At 44.0% G+C, this 20,107-nt stretch overlaps 1 protein-coding gene across 1 annotated transcript in view; it reads left to right on the plus strand.

Annotated features, from left to right (window-relative positions):
• The first annotated feature begins 1,018 nt into the window (after positions 1-1,018).
• SUSD5 (sushi domain containing 5) overlaps positions 1,019-20,107 on the plus strand; it is a 368,081-nt gene continuing 348,992 nt past the window's right edge. The window contains exon 1 of the mRNA XM_029587083.1: positions 1,019-1,510. Within this exon, the coding sequence (XP_029442943.1) occupies positions 1,441-1,510 (70 nt within the window). The 5' untranslated portion in view covers positions 1,019-1,440. The remainder of the gene's footprint in view (positions 1,511-20,107) is intronic.

Here is a 20,107-nt window from a genome sequence, read left to right on the forward strand (position 1 = left end):
AGAGAGAGAGAGAGATGGAGGGAAAGGGAGGTGGATTTCTGGCACCCACTCTCTTCCATGCCTCTTCTTTCTCTGCCCTCTACCTTACTTCAAGGAGAGGGGCTGAGACTTCCATGAGAGATGGGACCTTCTTTCTTCAGAGGGTTAATCTGGGGTGGAAAAGGAAAGAAAGAAAGAAAGAAAGAAATAAGGGACGAGAAAGGACAACTTTCTCCCTGCTCTTAGGGCAGAGCAGGGCAGGGGAAACAATTATTTAAACAGTAATCGGATTGCCGGTTTGGAGAGGAAAAAGAAAGGCAATTCCAAGTTAAATAAAGGAACCAGCTGATAGGGGGTAGGGTATCAGAAAGTGGGTGCTTCATTACAGGACTCAAAGCTTGGGGAAGGGGGACGATAAGAGCAGGGGGTACAAGGCACCTCCCAATTGTCACTTACAGAGGCAGACGACTTACAGGCCTGCAGGACTTCTCTTACCTCCTGCTGAGATTGTGGAGCCCCCTGGAGGATTTGTGCTCTGTAGAAGAAGAATAGAACAAACCGGGGGCTGGTTAAGAAAGGGAATGGTGCTTGGAAAAAAAAAAATCCTAACAAACCCCCCTCTCTCTACTGCTGCAGCAGTGCTTGGGGCTAGCCCCTGAAACGGATAAAAATAGGGCCTGTCATCCAAGCAGGGTGGAGGGAAAAAAAAAAACGTTTTTCTCCCTGGCAGCCCCACAGCTCTTCTGCTCTCCCCTTTTGTAGAGCTGGAGAGGCAGCTGCCTTCTCTTTTGATCCTCTGGCTACTTCTCCGTCTCCAAGTTGCTGGAGAGGGGGGGGGGGGGGGGGGGTCGTGTTTCCCAGTAGGGTCACAACCTTTCTTCTCAAATGGTGCAATATTTTTAGACCTAAATATTTAAGAAGCTTAAAAAAGGGGCAGGAAAGGAGGAGAATGTGAAGAAAAAAAATTCCCAGCGCTGCTCACTTCCAACAGCAACAGCAAAACTATTCGGTCCATGCATTCGCATAGCCCACTCCTGGCACTGCCAGTGCTGCCCTTCAGCTGGGATCCTGGTGCCACCCTCCTAGGCACACCTCCCTAGCCCTCTCTTTCCCTTTTGCCTCTGTTTTTCCCCTGTTTCTACGTTTATTCTGATCCAATCCAGTTGCTATTTACTGACAGGGCGATGTGACTTTTCACACAGGCTCTCCATTTGCACTGCCTTGCACCTCTGGGCTGGATAAAACCGCTGCCCAGCCCCGGCTGCCTGGACGCTGGGGCTTTTTTTTACCCTCCCTCTGCCTCGCAGCAGTGGCCAGAGGAGGTCTGCTCTCTCTCTCTCTCACTCGCCCTCCTCTTTCTGCTTCTCTACCCCAGGGGACTTTGGTTCCTGATCCCGGAAGAGAGCCTGTTCTGTGCACATTGATTCGGATCCCAGGTGCAGGATCTCCTCGGACAGTGCCATGGCTCTCACCTCCCTCCTGGGCATGGGATATCTCCTGTCCCTTGTGCTCATTTCGGCTCGGGCAGATGGTAAGTACCAGTCCCCCTGTCATAGTTGTGCCAGATTTTTTTTTTGGTTGTTTTTAAATAAAAAAAAAAAAAGGAAAGAGCGAGAGAAAGAAGCTGATATCGGGGGGGCAGATTTGACGAAACTCCTTAGCACGTTTCTGCCAGGAGAAGTCCTGGAGGAGGAAGCTTGCAGCGGGCGATCACCTTTTCCTCCTGCCCTTACTTTATCCTGTCTGATTTCCCTACCAGCAAAATCGCAGGAGGCTTTACGACTCCCTCGCCCCCCCCCCACCGCCGATGCATTCTCCCTTTCCCCGGGTCCCTGCTCTGCAGCCACTGTCCATGCCTAGGCTGGGGCAGCCTTGGGGGGGGGGGGGGTTTCGGTTCCTGTCGCTCCCCTTAAGTGCTCGGAGCGCGGGACTCCGTCCTTCTCCGGGGGGGAAGGGGGATGCTCCTTGTGCGCGCCTCTCCTGAAGTGACTCCCAGGGCACGGCCACCAACCTTCCTACTTAAACTGCAGCTCCCAGATCGCGAAATAAATACAACGGGAGGCGACGGCGCCCCACGCCGGGTGCCGTCTTCCTGACGCTGGGAGCAAGTTTGCGAGAGAAACGGACTATTCCAATCTGCAGCCCCGTGTAAAAAGGGGGGGGGACGGGACGGGGACGGACTAGTTCCAAATTATTTGGAAGGCAGGGCAGCGCTCGTCCCTTTGCAATCATTTCTAGAGGTTATGGACCTGGAGGAGAGGAAGGGAGGCTGCAGATGTGCCTTAAGGAAAACCGCTGAAGCGCAGGTTTCAGCCCTGCTGGATCCGAAGGTGTCGGTAATACGGGGCTCCCCCCCCCCCCCTCATCCTCTGACCGGGACATAGTGAGTCCAAAGGCTTTGGGAAATATAATCTTCTGCTGTCCCTTATTATGCCCTCCTTCAAATCAGGGTTTATAGGCCTCGCTGTAAACTCCTGCTCTGCGTGCCCGCTTAATAATAATAATAATAATAATGTATAATAGTATCTTCAGTACCTTTGTGTTGTGGGTCTGGAACTGAAGTTCACAGCTGTGGCTCCTGGTGTGTCTCACCCTGTAAGACCCTCACCCTGCCCAGGTTTTGCTCTGAGCAATTTGAGGTGAACATATTGGAGCGAGCGAACCTGCTCAAGATGAGGGGGGTCTTAGTGAAGACACCCCAGCAGCAAGCAGCAGCCCTTAATACCTTATTTGAAAGCACCCACAAATGTTCCAGGTATAAGTGAATTATAATAGGAACCGTTTTAGGTCTGCTTATGAGAGCAGTGTGTGTGCCCATAATAATAACTTTTATGTTTTGATCCACATCATGTTTTCGGTATACAGTTATGTCAGGCATCCAGGGTTATCCGGATGGGAATGGGGATTGATGGGGAGAGGGGAAGGTGTATTTTTTTTTTTATTCCGATAAATGCACACCCTGGAAAGTAGGCTCTGTTAATTCCACGTGGAACTTTTAGTTTTATTCTTTAGAATGTGCCAGAGGACAAGTTTCTTCCCTGGCCCTCGGTGGAACAGACCAGCTGCCCTTCTCTGGCATGTGCTGACACTGTACAAGATTTAGAGACAGGGTCATGTCTGGCAGTTGTGCGGTTTTGATTGACTGAATGCCCTCCCCTCCCCGGGTGCTGTGTAATAAATTCACTAAGGTCAGGAAATTCCCTGGTACCCATAAATCAGCAGCATTTCTCACTGTCAATTTGCATCACAAATGATTTTCGAAGACATAATTCTGCAATTATGGGTAATATAGCACATCAGCAGATTCCCTGGATCCTGGCCAATAAGAAATATCCTTAGTGAATCTTACCTATGTAATTAGTTTTTCTAAATTTGCAGCATTCTGGTAATTGCTTGGTTTTATTTTCAGATGCTTAAACATGAGCAATATTGAACCCCGCCTCTAGAGACATATCATTGCTATCAGCACTGATTTGTCTTTTTTTTTTTGTTGTATTATCCATCACTAAAATTGCTTAATGAAATATATTTTCTCAGAATGTGTGCCGTTCGCTTGCTTCTGTTCTAGACCTTTATGCATTGTTCTGATCTACCACACTGTATCCCTTATGCAGTCAGTTTTAACTCTGCCTCTTACTCCACTGCATGATTTCTTGCCATGCTAGTTGTACATCTTCTAAACAAGACAGGATGCCCAGAACAAATGAATGCAGAGGATTTAGGAGCTGCAGCCCAGGGGGTCTGAGATTTAGGGGCCCTATGATCTTGTGCTGCTCTTTCCCCCAGCCTCCAGTTCTCTGTCCTTTCCCCCAAGGCCCCGCTGGGAAAGCAGTGCCCATCGCTTCATACACCATTGATCTCCTCACTTGCGTGGGTCCAGTTTCAGGGCGCGAACCACCACACGGGGCGTCCTAGTCTCACGGGATGTGGTGACACCGAGCAGTTCAAACTGCAGAACTGTCTGCAGCTGTGCCACATGGCAGAGGGAAGCAGAAATGGATATGAAGGACAGCGATCAGGAGGAGGGAAAGTCCAGGGATTGTGTGAAATGCAGAGAGAGAGAGAGAGAGAGCGAGACTGAGTATTAGGGAGGGAGGAGAAGCGAGACCAGGGATTGGGGGAGTGGGTGTGGGGGGAGAGAGAACCAGGATTTGGGGCAGGGAGCCCCAAATATTTCTGTCATTAGCCTTGGAGGAACCCCATTAAAATTAGACACCCTGGGCCCCATCAAAGCTAATCTGGCCCTGCAAAGTACCCTGAATTTTTTTTATACATTTCAGAGAATATCATATATTTAGTACCCATTTCAATAATCCCTATATGCTCAAATCTCAGACTTATTAAGTTCTTAAGTTCACTTTTTACCATATATGTTTTCAGTGCGCACACACTGCTTGGTATCTTCTTCTACTTTTTTATTCACACATTTGTGATGGCCAGTGCAAGCCATATCAAACATCAGCTAGGGTCCTGGAGTATTAAAAAATATATTTCAAGTAACTGTGTGATGATGCAATTAAGAACCATTTGTAATTTAATTTCTTATTTAAGGCAGATCAAAAAGGTGCTGAGTTATAGGTGCATTTCTGACTTTGTGCATTTATCTTAGATAAATGGCTGGAGCAATTCGACATGCTCTGCTTTCTTGAGCCTTAAGAACATAAGAAATTGCCATGCTGGGTCAGGGCAAGGGTCCATCAAGCCCAGCATCCTGTTTCCAACAGAGGCCAAACCAAGCCACAAGAACCTGGCAATTACCCATGCTACTGATGCAATTAACAGAGCTTAATTGTGCATTGAGTGAAAAAGAATTTTCTCTGATTAGTCTTAAATGTGCTACTTGCTAACTTCATGGAATGCCCCCTAGTCCTTCTATTATCCAAAAGTGTAAATAACCGATTCACATCTACTCGTTCAAGACCTCTCATGATCTTAAAGACCTGTATCATATCCCCCCTTAGCCGTCTCTTCTCCAAGCTGAACAGCCCTAACCTCTTCAGCCTTTCCTCATAGGGGAGCTGTTCCATCCCCTTTATCATTTTGGTTGCCCTTCTCCATCGCAAATATATCTTTTTTGAAATGCGGTGACCAGAATTGTACACAGTATTCAAGGTGTGGTCTCACTATGGAGCGAAACAGAGGCATTATGACATTTTCTGTTTTATTAACCATTCCCTTCCTAATAATTCCTAGCATTCTGTTTGCTTTTTTGACTGCTGCAGCACACTGAGCCGACTATGATCGAATATGATGCCTAGATCTTTTTCCTGGATGGTAGCTCCTAATATGGAACCTAACATCGTGTAACTACAGTAAGGGTTATTTTTCCCTATATGCAACACCTTGCACTTGTCCACATTAAATTTTATCTGCCATTTGGATGCCTAATCTTCCAGTCTTGCAAGGTCCTCCTGTAATGTATCACAGTCTGCTTGTGATTTAACTACTCTGAATAATTTTGTATGGTCCACAAATTTGATAACCTCACTCGTCATATTCCTTTCCAGATCATTTATAGATATATATATGAAAAGCACCGGTCCAAGTACAGATCCCTGAGGCACTCCACTGTTTACCCTTTTCCACTGAGAAAATTGACCATTTAATCCTACTCTCTGTTTCCTGTCTTTTAACCAGTTTGTAATCCACGAAAGGACATTGCCTCCTATCCCATGACTTTTTAGTTTTCTTAGAAGCCTCTCATAGGGACTTTGTCAAATGCCTTCTCAAAATCCAAATACACTACATCTACCGGTTCACCTTTATCCACATGTTTATTAACCCCTTCAAAAAAATGAAGCAGATTTGTAGGCAAGACTTCCCTTGGGTAAATCCATGTTGACTGTGTTCCATTAAACCATGTCTTTCTATATTTTCTACGATTTTGATCTTTAGAATAGTTTCCACTATTTTTCTTGGCACTGAAGTCAGGCTCACTGGTCTATAGTTACCCGGATCGCCCCTGGAGCCCTTTTTAAATATTGGGGTTACATTGGCCACCCAGGGAATGCACAGGTAGTCAAAAGAAGGGCTAGCAAAAGGATGCAGAGTATGTACCAATTTTTTTCTTTTTTTTAGCAAGAGGCAAATCCTCCTCCTTTTGCAATGGCTCTGACCCCAATGGGGTTGGATGGCAGGATGTTAATGCCCCAGGTTGTACATGTTCTCAGTCTTAGCCAAAAGGCCAAAGGGATTGCTCTTGGCTCATAGCTTAGACCACTGTTTCCCAGTCCTGACTGGAGGCACCCCTAGTCAGTCAGGTTTTCAGAATTTCCACTGTGAATATGCATGAGATAGATTTACATATCCTAGGTCTCCAATATATGCAAATCTATCTTATGTGTATATTAATGGATAGGTGTGCCTCTAGGACAGGTTTAGGAAACATTGGCTTAGACCTACTCTTGGATCTTAATCAAAATTTATATGAATTTAGGCTTACAGACCTAAATATGTATACCTGGGGGGGGGGGGGCAGCAGGGGATATGGTTGAGACATTAAAATATTTCAAGAATAGAAATAATGCACAAGAAGCAAGCATTTTTCAGTAGAAAGAAAGTTACAAAACAAGAGGCCATGATAGGCTCAAAGGGGCAGACTGACTCAGGAATAACAGAAAATATTTCATCACAGAGGGAATGGTTGATGAATGGAGCAGTCTCCTTGTTGAGGTGGAGCAAGCAAGCATGGAATAAACCCAGAGAATTCTTAGCTGCAAAAAAATAAAGGGAATGCCAGAGATCAATTGGGCAGACTAGCTGGGCCCTGCAGTCCTTGTCTGCCATGATCTTCTGTGTTTCTATCAACATCTACATCCACTGAAATACCTTACTATCACAGTCATCTATAGCACATATATTCACCTTGTTGATCTAGAAGACAAGGACCTTATCTCAGGAGTGTTCCCTTCAATGGAGGATTTCAATATCCTCTCCTGTGGACAACCCCTTCAACTCCTGCAGCCAGGCTAGCAAGTACTAGCTAATACTCTGCCCTCTGTAATTGAAAATATGATACTTGAACGTTGAGCTCTATGGCTCTTTATCTTGTTTTTTTTATACATAACTTTCAGAATTTGATTTTTAAACCAACATTCCTTTAAGACCTCGAAACATGGAGCTTTCAGAACAACAAACAAAGTTATCTACGATTGGGTCATAAAATCTAGCTTTAAAATTCATAATCCTATCAGAGCTAGACAAGTGCAAAACCTATGTCTGAAAAATTCTCTAAAATGTAGAACATAAGAACAATCCCCTCACTATTATTACATTTCAAAAAAAGAGAGGAAATAAATTCAATTCCTATAAACCACCCTTACTTAGTTATTTAACTAATAGGGACAACGTCATCAGACTCTTAGTGCAATATTTTTAATCAACTGTTTCTCGCCACACAATGGGCCGCAAACAGCATCAGCTGCTTAATGGCCCTATAATGTTATAACTTGACGTTGTACCCCAACCCTTTCACCACCATTTATTTAACTCCTGAACCCACATTATCTCTACCATCACTAATTTTTTATTTTATTTCAATTCAAACTAACAGACTGACAAACCAAATATTAAAAATGCTTAGCTCCCTTCAACATTCCAACATTGTCCCAACATGGACCATGTTTCGACTGTCTCCAGCCTTCATCAGGGGACACCTTGTATCAACATGTATCATGGACGCCTTCTTTGCCCAAATACTATATGATAAAATCCAATGTACACCAAAGTGTTCCGATTGTTATCCACTCATTCCTTTCTCCGGTATAATAGCACCACTTTGGTGTACATTGGATTTTGTCATATAGTAAGAATTCTATTGACCTCTCATCCGGTTAATGTATTTGGGCAAAGAAGGCGTCCATGATACATGTTGATACAAGGTGTCCCCTGATGAAGGCTGGAGACAGTTGAAACATGGTCCATGTTGGGACAATGTTGGAATGTTGAAGGGAGCTAAACATTTTTAATATTTGGTTTGTCAGTCTGTTAGTTTGAATTGAAATAAAATAAAAAATTAGTGATGGTAGAGATAATGTGGGTTCAGGAGTTAAATAAATGGTGGTGAAAGGGTTGAGGTACAACGTCAAGTGATTACATTATAGTGCCATTAAGCAGCTGATGCTGTTTGCGGCCCATTGCGTGGCAAAAGACAGTGGATTAAAAATATTGCACTAAGAGTCTGATGACGTTGTCCCTATTAGTTAAATAACTAAGTAAGGGTGGTTTATAGGAATTGAATTTATTTCCTCTCTTTTTTTGAAATTTGAACATAAGAACATGCCATACTAGGTCAGACCAAGGGTCCATCAAGCCCAGCATCCTGTTTCCAACAGTGGCCAATCCAGGCCATAAGAACCTGGCAAGTACCCAAAAACTAAGTCTATTCCATGTTACTGTTGCTAGTAATAGCAGTGGCTATTTTCTAAGTCAACTTAATTAATAGCAGGTAATGGACTTCTCCTCCATGAACTTATCCAATCCTTTTTTAAACCCAGCTACACTAACTGCACTAATCACATCCTCTGGCAACAAATTCCAGAGTTTAATTGTGTATTGCGTGAAAAAGAACTTTCTCCAATTAGTTTTAAATGTGCCACATGCTAACTTTATGGAGTGCCCCCTAGTCCTTCTATTATCCGAAAGAGTAAATAACCGATTCATATTTACCCGTTCTAGACTTCTCTTGATTTTAAACACCTCTATCATATCCCCCCTCAGCCATCTCTTCTCCAAGCTGAACAGCCCTAACCTCTTTAGTCTTTCCTCATAGGGGAGCTGTTCCATCCCATTTATCATTTTGGTTTCCCTTCTCCATTGCATCTATATCTTTTTTGATGATGAGGTAAATGAGCACCACAAGCAGGGTCTAAGCAAGGGGTGGGCAAGCAGGGTGACCTTTGGAGTCAGTCTGAGAGCTTGACAGGGAAAGGAGAGAGGGGCACCAAAAGCAACCCTTGCCCAAGGTGCCATTTTGTCCAGCAACTGCTCTGACCATAAGGCGCATCTAGTCTGCCCAATTTGCTTCCTGGTGTAATAGCATGAGCCCCATTTATTGTTATGCTCTACCTTCATGTCATTTCAACTAAGGTTTTTTGTACTCATCTGTGTCTTGAAAATGACCATATTAAGTGTTTTTCATTTTGTGACACATATGATGCTGGAGCAACTTTTGTTACGAAAAAGTGGATTGCCAAAAAATTAGGTCAAAGCGAAAGCAAGCTTCAGAGGACATGGGGCAAGATTGCTGAAGAGTGTTTTATGGAATTTGGTGATGGTCGTCCACTAAAATTGTTTCAAGAAAGCCAAAAAATTATTGAAAATTCCAGCAGCAAACAGAAAAACAGTTGTAACCAGGTGGCAGGAATGATTTTGGATGAAAGGAGGAAAAAAGTTGATAGAGGAACAGTTTATTGTTATTGAGTCAGGGCTGGTATCCAGGCAATTCATGTTATTTCAAAACCATTGAAAACCGAAACCCATATCCAAGACAGGCTGTGGCTGGCAAATTGGTTATGAAATTGGGATGAGGATTGCTTTCATTTAGCACCTTTCGATGAATTTTTCATTTGGTCTGTTTGAAAACCAAATTTTCAAAATGATTAAGTTTGGTCAAAAACTTTGAAGGAAATTAACGACGAGGAACATTATCACCAAGTTGTCAGAAACCCTGCTTGCGTTGGTCATTTTGTCATGCTCACAGTGAAGAAAATATTGTAGGTAATCAAAGAACATAGGGAATCTTGAGATAGTGCCTTTTTTTGAAATACGATTTTAGCCGAAAATGTTATCCGATTTTTGAGTCATCAGGAAAACATTTTGGTAGTAGGCGAAGCTACTTTTGTCCATGATAAGGCACCATGTATGCATGCCAACATCACGCAACAGCTGCTTAAAGCAAATGGCATTGATTTTTGGGGTAATGACGTTTGGTCAGAGAACTCTCTCTAGACTTGAATGCTGCCATAAAAATAGATACCATTATTAAGGATGAGGTAGAGAATTTAATGTTGAAGGAAAGTGGTCAGTGACATTATTCCACCAAAACTTTGTGTCGAAATTTGGAATTGATCTTATTAAATTTGGAAAAGGATACCGATTTTTGTGCTCATTTTAAAGCCTTTTTGCAAGCTAACGGTGGGTATGCCAGCTATTAATTATATATTGTTTAATTCTATTTTGAATGCTGATTAAAATGGTATATTGCATGTTTCTATCAAATTTATAACTAACGACAGTATATAAAACTCGATAAATAAATAAATAGATTTCTGGTTACTACTGCAATGGGGGAGGCAAAGGTTATGCAATACCCGTTGAATATATATTGCTTTCAGTTGGTACTGTTGCATATTTTGTGTTTATGTTTATATTTTATGTGAATGGTTCTTTTAAAATAAAATACTTAAAAAGATAGAGAATAAATCTGTTCCACTGAATCTGCTAGAATCACAATATCTTGTCATAAATTGCGACAGAGTTGAACATCCATATTTAACACCAGTAATATGCACACACATAGCGTTCTTACATATAAAAATGAGCATGCAGGGAAGGATTTAGGATTTTGCAGCATCTAGACACTTTGGGTGCTTTCACTGCCCCTTCCCTTCTTCAAGGGGCTGCTTCAAGGTAGCAGAAGGTTGTTCTCTGCTGAGTGAGATTCAAAAATGCTGGAAGACATTAAATCTTAGCCAGCCTGCTGCCTCTAAATGTTTGCCACCCTAGGGAAAACATAATGGGGCGGATTTTCAGAGCCCTGCTTGCCTAAATCCGCCTAAATCCACCTAAATCAGGGCGGATTTAGGCGAGCAGGGCCCTGCGCGCCGGTGCGCCTATGTTCAATAGGCGCACCGGCGCGCGCAGACCCCGGGACTCGTGTAAGTCCCGGGGTTGTCCGAGGGGGGCGTGTCGGGGGCGTGTCGAGGGGGCGTGCCCGATCCGCCTGGCATTTTCGGGGCGGGCCGTAGCGTTTCGGGGGTGGGCCTGGGGGCGTGGGTCCGGCCCGGGGCGGTCCGGGGGCATGGCCGCGCCCTCCAGACCCGCCCCCAGGTTGCGTCCCGGCGCGCTGGTGGCCCACTGGCGTGCGGGGATTTACGTCTCCCTCCGGGAGGCGTAAATCCCCCGACAAAGGTAAGGGGGGGGGTTTAGACAGGGCCGGGCGGGTGGGTTAGGTAGAGGAAGGGAGGGGAAGGTGAGGGGAGGGAACGGGGGTAGGCTGCGTGGCTCGGCGCGCGCCGGCTATACGGAATCGATAGCCTTTCGCGCGCCGATCCCGGATTTTAGCGGCTACGCGCGTATCCGCTAAAATCCAGCGTACTTTTGTTGGCGCCTGATGCGCCAACAAAAGTACGCCAAATCGCGCAATTTGAAAATCTACCCCAATGGGTGTCTATTGACAAATCCAGGGCTGTTTGCATGGGATTGACAACTAAAAAGGAAATTATTTTTCTGCTTTATTATAAGTTGCTGATCATACCTGCTAGTGCTTACTCTTGAGAATCCTGGGTAACAAACTGCCATTTCCAGAATGAATGGGTTTTTTTTTTATTCTGCTATGAGACAGACTCTTTGGAAATGGAAACAGAGAAAATCACTTGCCAATCAGCTTTTTCGGTACCGATGCTCCCTGTTCTGTAAATACCCGGCGACTTTCAATCCCTAAAAAAAAACCCCACTAAAATACCATTAGGAAACCTCTCTCTTAGTGCCTTGGGGCTGGCCCACTATGATTCTGCTACGTTTAAGCCTGCTCCTGCCTGGAGAACGCTGCGGCCCTCCGGCCACCTCCTGAACGGGGATCGGGAGAGGCGCTGTGGGAGCTGCAGTCCTGTCCCGCTTCAGTCTCAGAAAGGGGAATGGACGAATCTAAATACTTGAGTAGGTCGTGGAGTGCACCGCCTCCTCCCCCACCAAACCCAAGAACAATATTTTCTTTCATAATAGATCCTGACCTGGCATGGGGCAGGAAACATTCTGCCGAAAATTACAGGAGGCAAGGATTTCATTCTGCTGCAGACCATGTCCTTCTCCTGAAGAACCTTAATTCAGCAGTGGCAGAGAATAATGCCTCATGGCGTTTTGTGTGTGCGCGTGTGTTTTTCTTTGGTAGTGTTCTTGCTTTCCTTTGTATTGCCTGCGCACATTTGTTAACCCATATTTACCTTGACCGAGGGCTTCCTTTAGCCATGGAAGTGAAACTCAATATAAGAGGGTCTAACTCCATTCCCTGATGATATTTGCATTTGCCATTAAAAGTGAACACATGTGCGTGCAGACACACACATCACTGGGACCATGGTGAAGCGTGGCCTGTCCACAAAATGTCAGGCACTTCCAGTACCTGAACGCAATCAGCTTTGAAGTGCCGAAAAGCAGAATATAAAAATCAGATAAATTAAAATTAAATCATAGCTTTGCATTTTTGGATACCTAAGGGTTGTGCCTCTGCTCACGTCACTCGCTAATCCCATTGTGGGCACTCAGCCCTGCGCTTTATTTTCATGCCCGGGTGAAATGTGCCAGGAACGGCTGGGTTGACTGACTAACCATGTATTGATAGGCTGCTTGGTGATATAATGCAAAGAATGGTGGAGAGAGAGCTGTAGAATCTCATCCCTGCCCATCCCTTTTCCCCCCTTATTGAGTATACACGTACGTTAAGGGGACCCCCCCAAAAAGAGTCTGAATTGCATTTCAAAGAGTGCATTTTATGACTCCATGACCTGGATGTGAGGGTTATAGAAGGTGTCTTGTACTTGTACTGCTTGGGTAAAGGAATAAGGGTAAGTGTCTGAGTGTGTGGAGCTTGGTGGGGAAGACATGGTAGAGTGTGGGCCAATAAGCTTGTAGGGGGTGGGTGGGTAGAAGGGGGAGTGTATGTGGTAGTAGGTGGATGGATGGGTGGAGAGTGGTGGGGTGGGTGTGGGGTAGAGATGGGGTGATGGGATGGGGAGGTATGGGGAGTGGTGATATTTTTTGTGGTAAGGGTGAGTGGGGGAGTAGTGGAATGTGTTGGGGTGAGAGTGAGTTGGGGGAAGCAGTGTGAGTGAGTATGTGTGTGTGTGCACACTTTTCCCCCTTTTACCTTATACTTTCTTTCCCTACACCTCTCCTTCTCTCCATGTGTGGTGGTGAGGTTGGTGAGTGGTGTCAGAGTCTGAGTGGAGGAAGCCCTCCTTCTCCATGCTATCCCCTCGCCTCATGTGTGTGTAAATGGGATGTAGATGGGGAGTATATTTGGAGGGGGTGGGGGGAGTGGGAAGGGGATGTGTGTGTGAGTGTGTGTGTATATAGACTCTTTCCCCTTGCACTCTCAACTTCTTCTCCCCCCCCCCTCCATGTGTGCAATGGAGATTTGGTGAGAATGAGGGGGGGGGGGGAGTAAGGGATTGCGGGGGTGTAATGTGGTTCACGGTTGGTTTGGAGATGTGTGTGTGTTGTGAGTGCATGGATTCTTTCCCCCTTGCACTCTTAATTTTCTCCCCCTTCCTTCCTCCCTCCCTCTGTGTGTGTGTGTTATGTGTTTTGTTTGAGTGGTGTGTTTTTGGGGGGATGTGCATGTTGAGGATGTATGTTAGGGGGCATCCCCCTTTCCTTAGTCCCCCTCACACTCTTCACTTTCTCCCTCATTCCTTTCCTTCCCCACTGTGTGTGTGTGTGAGATGGGGGTGTATATGTTGGAGGGGATGAATAGGGATTGTGTGTGTCAGGGGAGTGCGCGGGGGCATGCATTGGGGGAATGAATAGGCGGTGTGTGTGCTCTCGCCCTTCTTTTCCCCCTCTCCTGTCTGCATGCATATGTGTATCTGTGTGTGTGTGTGGGGGGGGGGGGGGGGGGGAGGGGAGGAGATAGGAAGGCTGTGAGGGGTGATTCACTGGGCAACAATGAAAGTGTTACTGACCTAAAAAGGTCCTACTCTGTAGTATCTTGATGTGCTGAACACGAATATGATCATGAAAAGTTTTTATTGGCTCTCGTTTTGAAGATATTTAATATAGTTCACTTTCTATGTTTAGTCGTGTAAATTTATCCAGTAGGACTGTAAATAAGCCTAGAATGATGTAATATTGCATCATATTGCATAATACCATCATGCACACATCATCCAGAGTTTATTACATCATTTTCTGATGCAATGCAGTTCTACTGCCATGCTGCTGCTGAGTAAGCTGACGTCAGCAGTGTACTATATGAAGCCCAGTCAGAAAGGGTGAGCATTTGAAATATTTATGCTGGCTGACTACTGCTGGACACTCCGCAGAGATGCTCCCGAACAGGTGTACAAGAGACAAGCAAAGAAATCTAAGACGTAGTCTATGACTTCATTTTTCAAACGGTATTAACCGTAGGTCTCCTACTATTGGCATACAATTCAAGATGTAATTATATTACTGCATATTACAAAAAAACTAGAACCAATTTTGCATTTTCACAGTCACATTCGTGTTTAGCACATGGAAATTTATAAGAATTGACTAATTTCATTTCCGTAACATGACTTTTGTGAAAATTTGTTGCCCAGTGTTATGTTGTGAGGTTGGTCGGCAGCTGTGGCACACGTTTCTCCCTAGGGCTGGGGCAAGAATATTTGGCACCTTAAGTGAACCTTTAGTCATGCACCCCCCACCCTCAACTTACCTATTGGTGGCAGCTCCAGCACAGTGCTCCCTTCTTTGGCTGTATTGGCTTTCCCACTCTGGGCCTCATGTCGATAGGATTTTGCCACCCCCCAAAATTTTGGCACTCTAGACAACCACCCAGTTTGCTTAATGGAAACACTGCTTCTCTCCTATCCCCATCCCTTTGTGAATGTGTGTGTGTGTGTGTGTGGGATGTAGATATGATGCATGTGTACACTCTCTTTACCCTGTCCTATTGTACTCCCTATTTTCTCCCCTCCCCCCCTACAATGTATGGGGGTAATGGTGTGCATGTGTGTGTGCTTTGCAAAATTGGTGTAAGTGAAGTGGGAGGTCAAGTAGGGTGTGTGTGTGTATGGCACTCTTTCCCCATTTGAACTTTTCACTTTGTTCCCCTCCCCCATGTGTGTGTGTGTGTGTGTGTGTGTGTGTGTGTGTAAGGAGGTAGGAGTGTTTGAGTGTGAATGCTTTCCCCCTCAAACTCTCCACTTTGTCCCCCTTCTTCCTCACACTCTTCACTTTGACTCATTTCCCCTTGCATGCTTCACTTTCTCTTCCTCCCCACTCTCCTTTCTCCTGTGTGTATGTGTGGAAGGGCAGGCTCAGGGAGGGTGTATATATTTGTAGGGTTTTTGAGAGTGGGATGTGTGGTGTTGGGGGGAGTGTGAACTCTTTCCCCTGTGCACTGTCCACTTTCTCACTCCTTCCATCCCACCCTTCTGTGTGTGTAGGGGTGGGGAGGTATGTGGTATGGGGTGAGAGTGTGTGAGTGTGTGTGCATGTGGGAGTGAGTAGAGGGTGGAGTTGTGTATATGTGTGTATATACGCTCAAAGCCCCTCATACTCTCTACTATGTTTCCCTTACCCCTCTCAGTCTCCACTCTCCTTCCATGTGTGTATGAAAGAGAAGGGGATTGGTGTTACTAACATGTAAGACTAAGTGGGGGTGTATGAGTGGCACTCTTTCCCACTCTTCAATTTGTCCCACTCCTCCTCCTCCTCCTCCATATCTGTATGTGAACACTTTTTCCCCTTCCACTCTCCTGTTTGTCCTCTCCTCTCCCATCTTTCCTCCCCTCTGCCTCATTTAACCCCTCCCAAATTACTCTAATCTTCCTCCCTTCCCCTCCCCTCCACCCACCCAGCACTCAGCTCCCTTCCCTTTTTTCTCTCTCCCCCACTTTCTATCCTAAGAACATGCCATACTGGGTCAGACCAAGGTTCCATCAAGCCCAGCATCCTGTTTCCAACAGTGGCCAATCCAGGCCATAAGAACCTGGCAAGTATGCAAAAACTAAGTCTATCCCATGCTACTAATGCTAGTAATAGCAGTGGCTATTTTCTAAGTCAACTTAATAGCAGGTAATGAACTTCTCCTCCAAGAACGTATCCAATCCTTTTTTAAACCCAGCTACACTAACTGCACTAACCACATCCTCTGGCAACAAATTCCAGAGTTTAATTGTGCATTGAGTGAAAAAGTACTTTCTCTGATTAGTTTTAAATGTGCCACATGCTAACTTCATGGAGTGCCCCCTAGTCCTTCTATTATCTAAAAGAGTAAATAATCGATTCACATTTACCTGTTCTAGACGTCTCATGATTTTAAACACTTCTATCATATCCTCCCTCAGCCATCTCTTCTCCAAGCTGAATAGTCCTAACCTCTTTAGTCTTTCCTCATAGGGAAGCTGTTCCATCCCCTTTATCATTGTGGTCGCCCTTCTCTGTACCTTCTCCATCGCAACTATATCCTTTTTGAGATGCAACAACCAGAACTGTACACAGTATTCAAGGTGCGGTCTCACCATGAAGCGATACAGAGGCATTATGACATTTTCCGTTTTATTCACCATTCCCTTTCTAATAATTCCCAACATTCTGTTTGCTTTTTTCACTGCCGAAGCACATTGCACCGACAATTTCAATGTATTATCCACTATGACGCCTAGATCTCTTTCTTGGGTGGTAGCTCCTAATATGGAACCTAACATTGTGTAACTATAGCATGGGTTATTTTTCCCTATATGCATCACCTTGCACTTATCCACATTAAATTTCATTTGCCATTTGGATGCCCAATTTTCCAGTCTCACAAGGTCTTCCTGCAATTTAACACAATCCGCTTCTGATTTAACTATTCTGAATAATTTTGTATCATCTGCAAATTTGGTTACCTCACTCGTCATATTCCTTTCCAGATCATTTATAAATATATTGAAAAGCACGGGTCCTAGTACAGATCCCTGAGGCACTCCACTGTCCACTCCCCTCCACTGAGAAAATTGTCCATTTAATCCTACTCTCTGTTTCCTGTCTTTTAGTCAGTTTGTAATCCATGAAAGGACATCGCCACCTATCGCATGACTTTTTATTTTTCCTAGAAGCCTTTCATGAGGAACTTTGTCAAATGCGTTTTGAAAATCCAAATACACTACATCTAGTGGTTCACCTTTATCTACATGTTTATTAACTCTTCCACTGTTGGGATGCCCAAAACTTTAAAGATACTAATGATGCATTAGAATTAGAGCATTCCAACAGTGAGGTTCCAATAATAAGAAAAGTAGTCCAAGTGCCTGTAACTAAAATCTCGCCTGAGCTAAAAAATTCTAATTTATCCCTATCAATTAAAAAGCAGAATGAAAATACAAACAAAAAACAAACTTTGAAATGTTTGCATGCTAATGCCAGAAGTCTAAGAAATAAGATGGGAGAATTAGAATGTATAGAAATGAATGATGACATAGACTTAATTGGCATCTCAGAGACATTGTGGAATGAGGATAACCAATGAGACAGTGCTATACCGGGGTACAAATTATATCACAATGACAGAGAGGAGCATCCGGGAGGTGGTGTGGCACTTTATGTTCGGGATGGCATAGAGTCCAACAAGATAAACATCCTGCATGAGACTAGTCTCTCCCTAGTCTCTCCTCCCTTATTCCACCCCAGCCTCCCTTAATCCACCCCAGCCTCCTCCCTCCCCTCACCCGTTCCTATATCCCCCCAGCCCACCTCACTCCTGCGCTACCCATTACCGTCCTCCGCTGTATTATCAATTTTAAAACATTTAACCTGCGCCAAAAACCTTAAATCAAGCTCCCTTTTAGTACCTGCTATAACCATAACTGTTGTAAATAAGCTAATATTTTACATCTTTGTGTTTAAATGTTCAAATAAGTTTTCATTATATCCCATAACTGTTGTAAGTAAGCATCCATTTTTCTCCCCTATATAATCTTTTTACCCCCCTCTTAACCGCTGTAATTAAACAACAATGTATAACCCCGTTAAGCAACCTCTCTTGTAAATACTGCTACGTTCCTTTTACCTTCTCAGCTGCTCTCTTTCCTCCTTACCTTCCTCCCTCTCTCTCCCCCCCCCCTTTTTTTTTTCGCTCCTGCTCCATCCCCCACTCCCTGTTTTTTGTAATTTCCTCCTTTCTCAAGTTTATTGTAAACCGGTGTGATGTGCTTGCACGAACACCGGTATATTAAAAGCTGTTAAATAAAAAAATAAAAAAAATAAATGCATCTTGATGGGTAGAAATCCCTTGTGTGTTGGGGAAGAGTAGAGTGATAGGAGTATACTACCGTCCACTTGGCCAAAATGGTGAGACAGACATTGAAATGCTAAAAGAAATTAGGGAAGCTAACGAAATTGGTAGTGCAGTAATAATGGGAGAGTTCAATTACCCTTCTCTAAAAGGACGTCATGTAAATATAATTTTACTTAATGTGCTAATTACTTACAGAGCCATCATAACACCTGCAGGCATACCAGCGTTTTTTGCTTTGAGGTCTTGCCACTTCAGGTCACATTTAATCATTGGCTCTAGTCCTTTATTCTACGACGTATTTTTTAAGTTTTTGCATTTTTCATAAAATTCTGTATCGGGGTTGAATCTTCCTTGAAGTGACTCAAAATGTCAAAATCACAGATCAGTCCGACGCGCATTTCTCTTTGCTGCATCAGGGACTGAAACACACTCCGCTTGCCAGACGGCAAGAGGAAATGGCGGCAAGGTTGGAAAATTAATAGCCAAGCAAGTAATCTGAGTAAAACGGGGCAATCCGTAAAAAATTGAAGCGGAGTGTGTTTCAGTCCCTGATGCAGCGATGCGAAACGCGCGTCGGACTGATCTGTGATTTTGACATTTTGAGTCACTTCAAGGAAGATTCAACCCCGATACAGAATTTTATGAAAAATGCAAAAACCTAAAAAATACGTCGTAGAATAAAGGACTAGAGCCAATGATTAAATGTGACCTGAAGTGGCAAGACCTCAAAGCAAAAAACGCTGGTATGCCTGCAGGTGTTATGATGGCTCTGTAAGTAATTAGCACATTAAGTAAAATTATATTTACATGACGTCCTTTTAGAGAAGATTTGTATTCGTTGTGTTTCATCATAACTGTTTCTAGTGTGTAGAGTTCAATTACCCCAATATTGACTGGGTAAATGTAACATCGGGACATGCTAGAGAGATAAAATTCCTGGATGGAATAAATGACAGTTTTATGGAGCAATTTGTTCAGGAACTGACGAGAGAGCGAGCAATTTAAGATCTAATTCTCAGTGCAGTACAGGATTTGGTGAGAGAGGTAATAGTGGTAGGGCCACTTGGCAATAGTGATCATAATATGATCCAATTTGAATTAATCCTGGAAGGGGGACAATAAGCAAATCCATGGCTCTAGTGCTAAACTTTCAAAAGGGAAACTTTGATAAAATGAAAAAAATAGTTAGAAAAAAAAAATGAAAGGAGCAGCTACAAAGGTAAAAAGGGTGCAGGAGGCGTGGACATTGTTAAAAAATACCATCCTAGAAACACAGTCTAGATGTATTCCACACATTAAGAAAAGTGGAAGGAAGGCAAAATGATTACTGGCATGGTTAAAAGGTGAGGTGAAAGAGGCTATTTTAGCTAAAAGATCTTCATTCAAAAATTGGAAGAAGGATCCAACAGAAGAAAATAGAATAAAGCATAAGTGTTGGCAAGTGAAATGTAAGACATTGATAAAACAGGCTAAGAGAGAATTTGAAAATAAGTTGGCCATAGAGGCAAAAATTCACAGTAAAAATCTTTTAAAATATATCCAAAGCAGAAAGCCTGCGAGGGAGTCAGTTGGACTGTTAGATGATCGAGGGGGTGAAGGGGCACAGAGAAGATAAGGCCTTCGCGGAAAGATTAAACAATTTCTTTGCTTCAGTGTTTACTGAAGAGGATGTTGGGGAGATACCTGTTCCGGAGAAGGTTTTCAGAGGTAATGATTCAGATGGACCGAACCAAATCACGATGAACCTAGAAGATGTGGTAGGCCTGATTGACAAACTGAAGAGTAGTAAATCACCTGGACCGGATGGTATACACCCCAGGGTTCTGAAGGAACTAAAAAATGAAATTTTAGATCTATTAGTAAAAATTTGTAACCTATCATTAAAATCATCCATTGTACCTGAAGACTGGAGGATAGCAAATG

The sequence above is a fragment of the Rhinatrema bivittatum genome, chromosome 2 (assembly GCF_901001135.1).
Source record: "Rhinatrema bivittatum chromosome 2, aRhiBiv1.1, whole genome shotgun sequence".
Lineage (NCBI taxonomy): Eukaryota > Metazoa > Chordata > Amphibia > Gymnophiona > Rhinatrematidae > Rhinatrema > Rhinatrema bivittatum.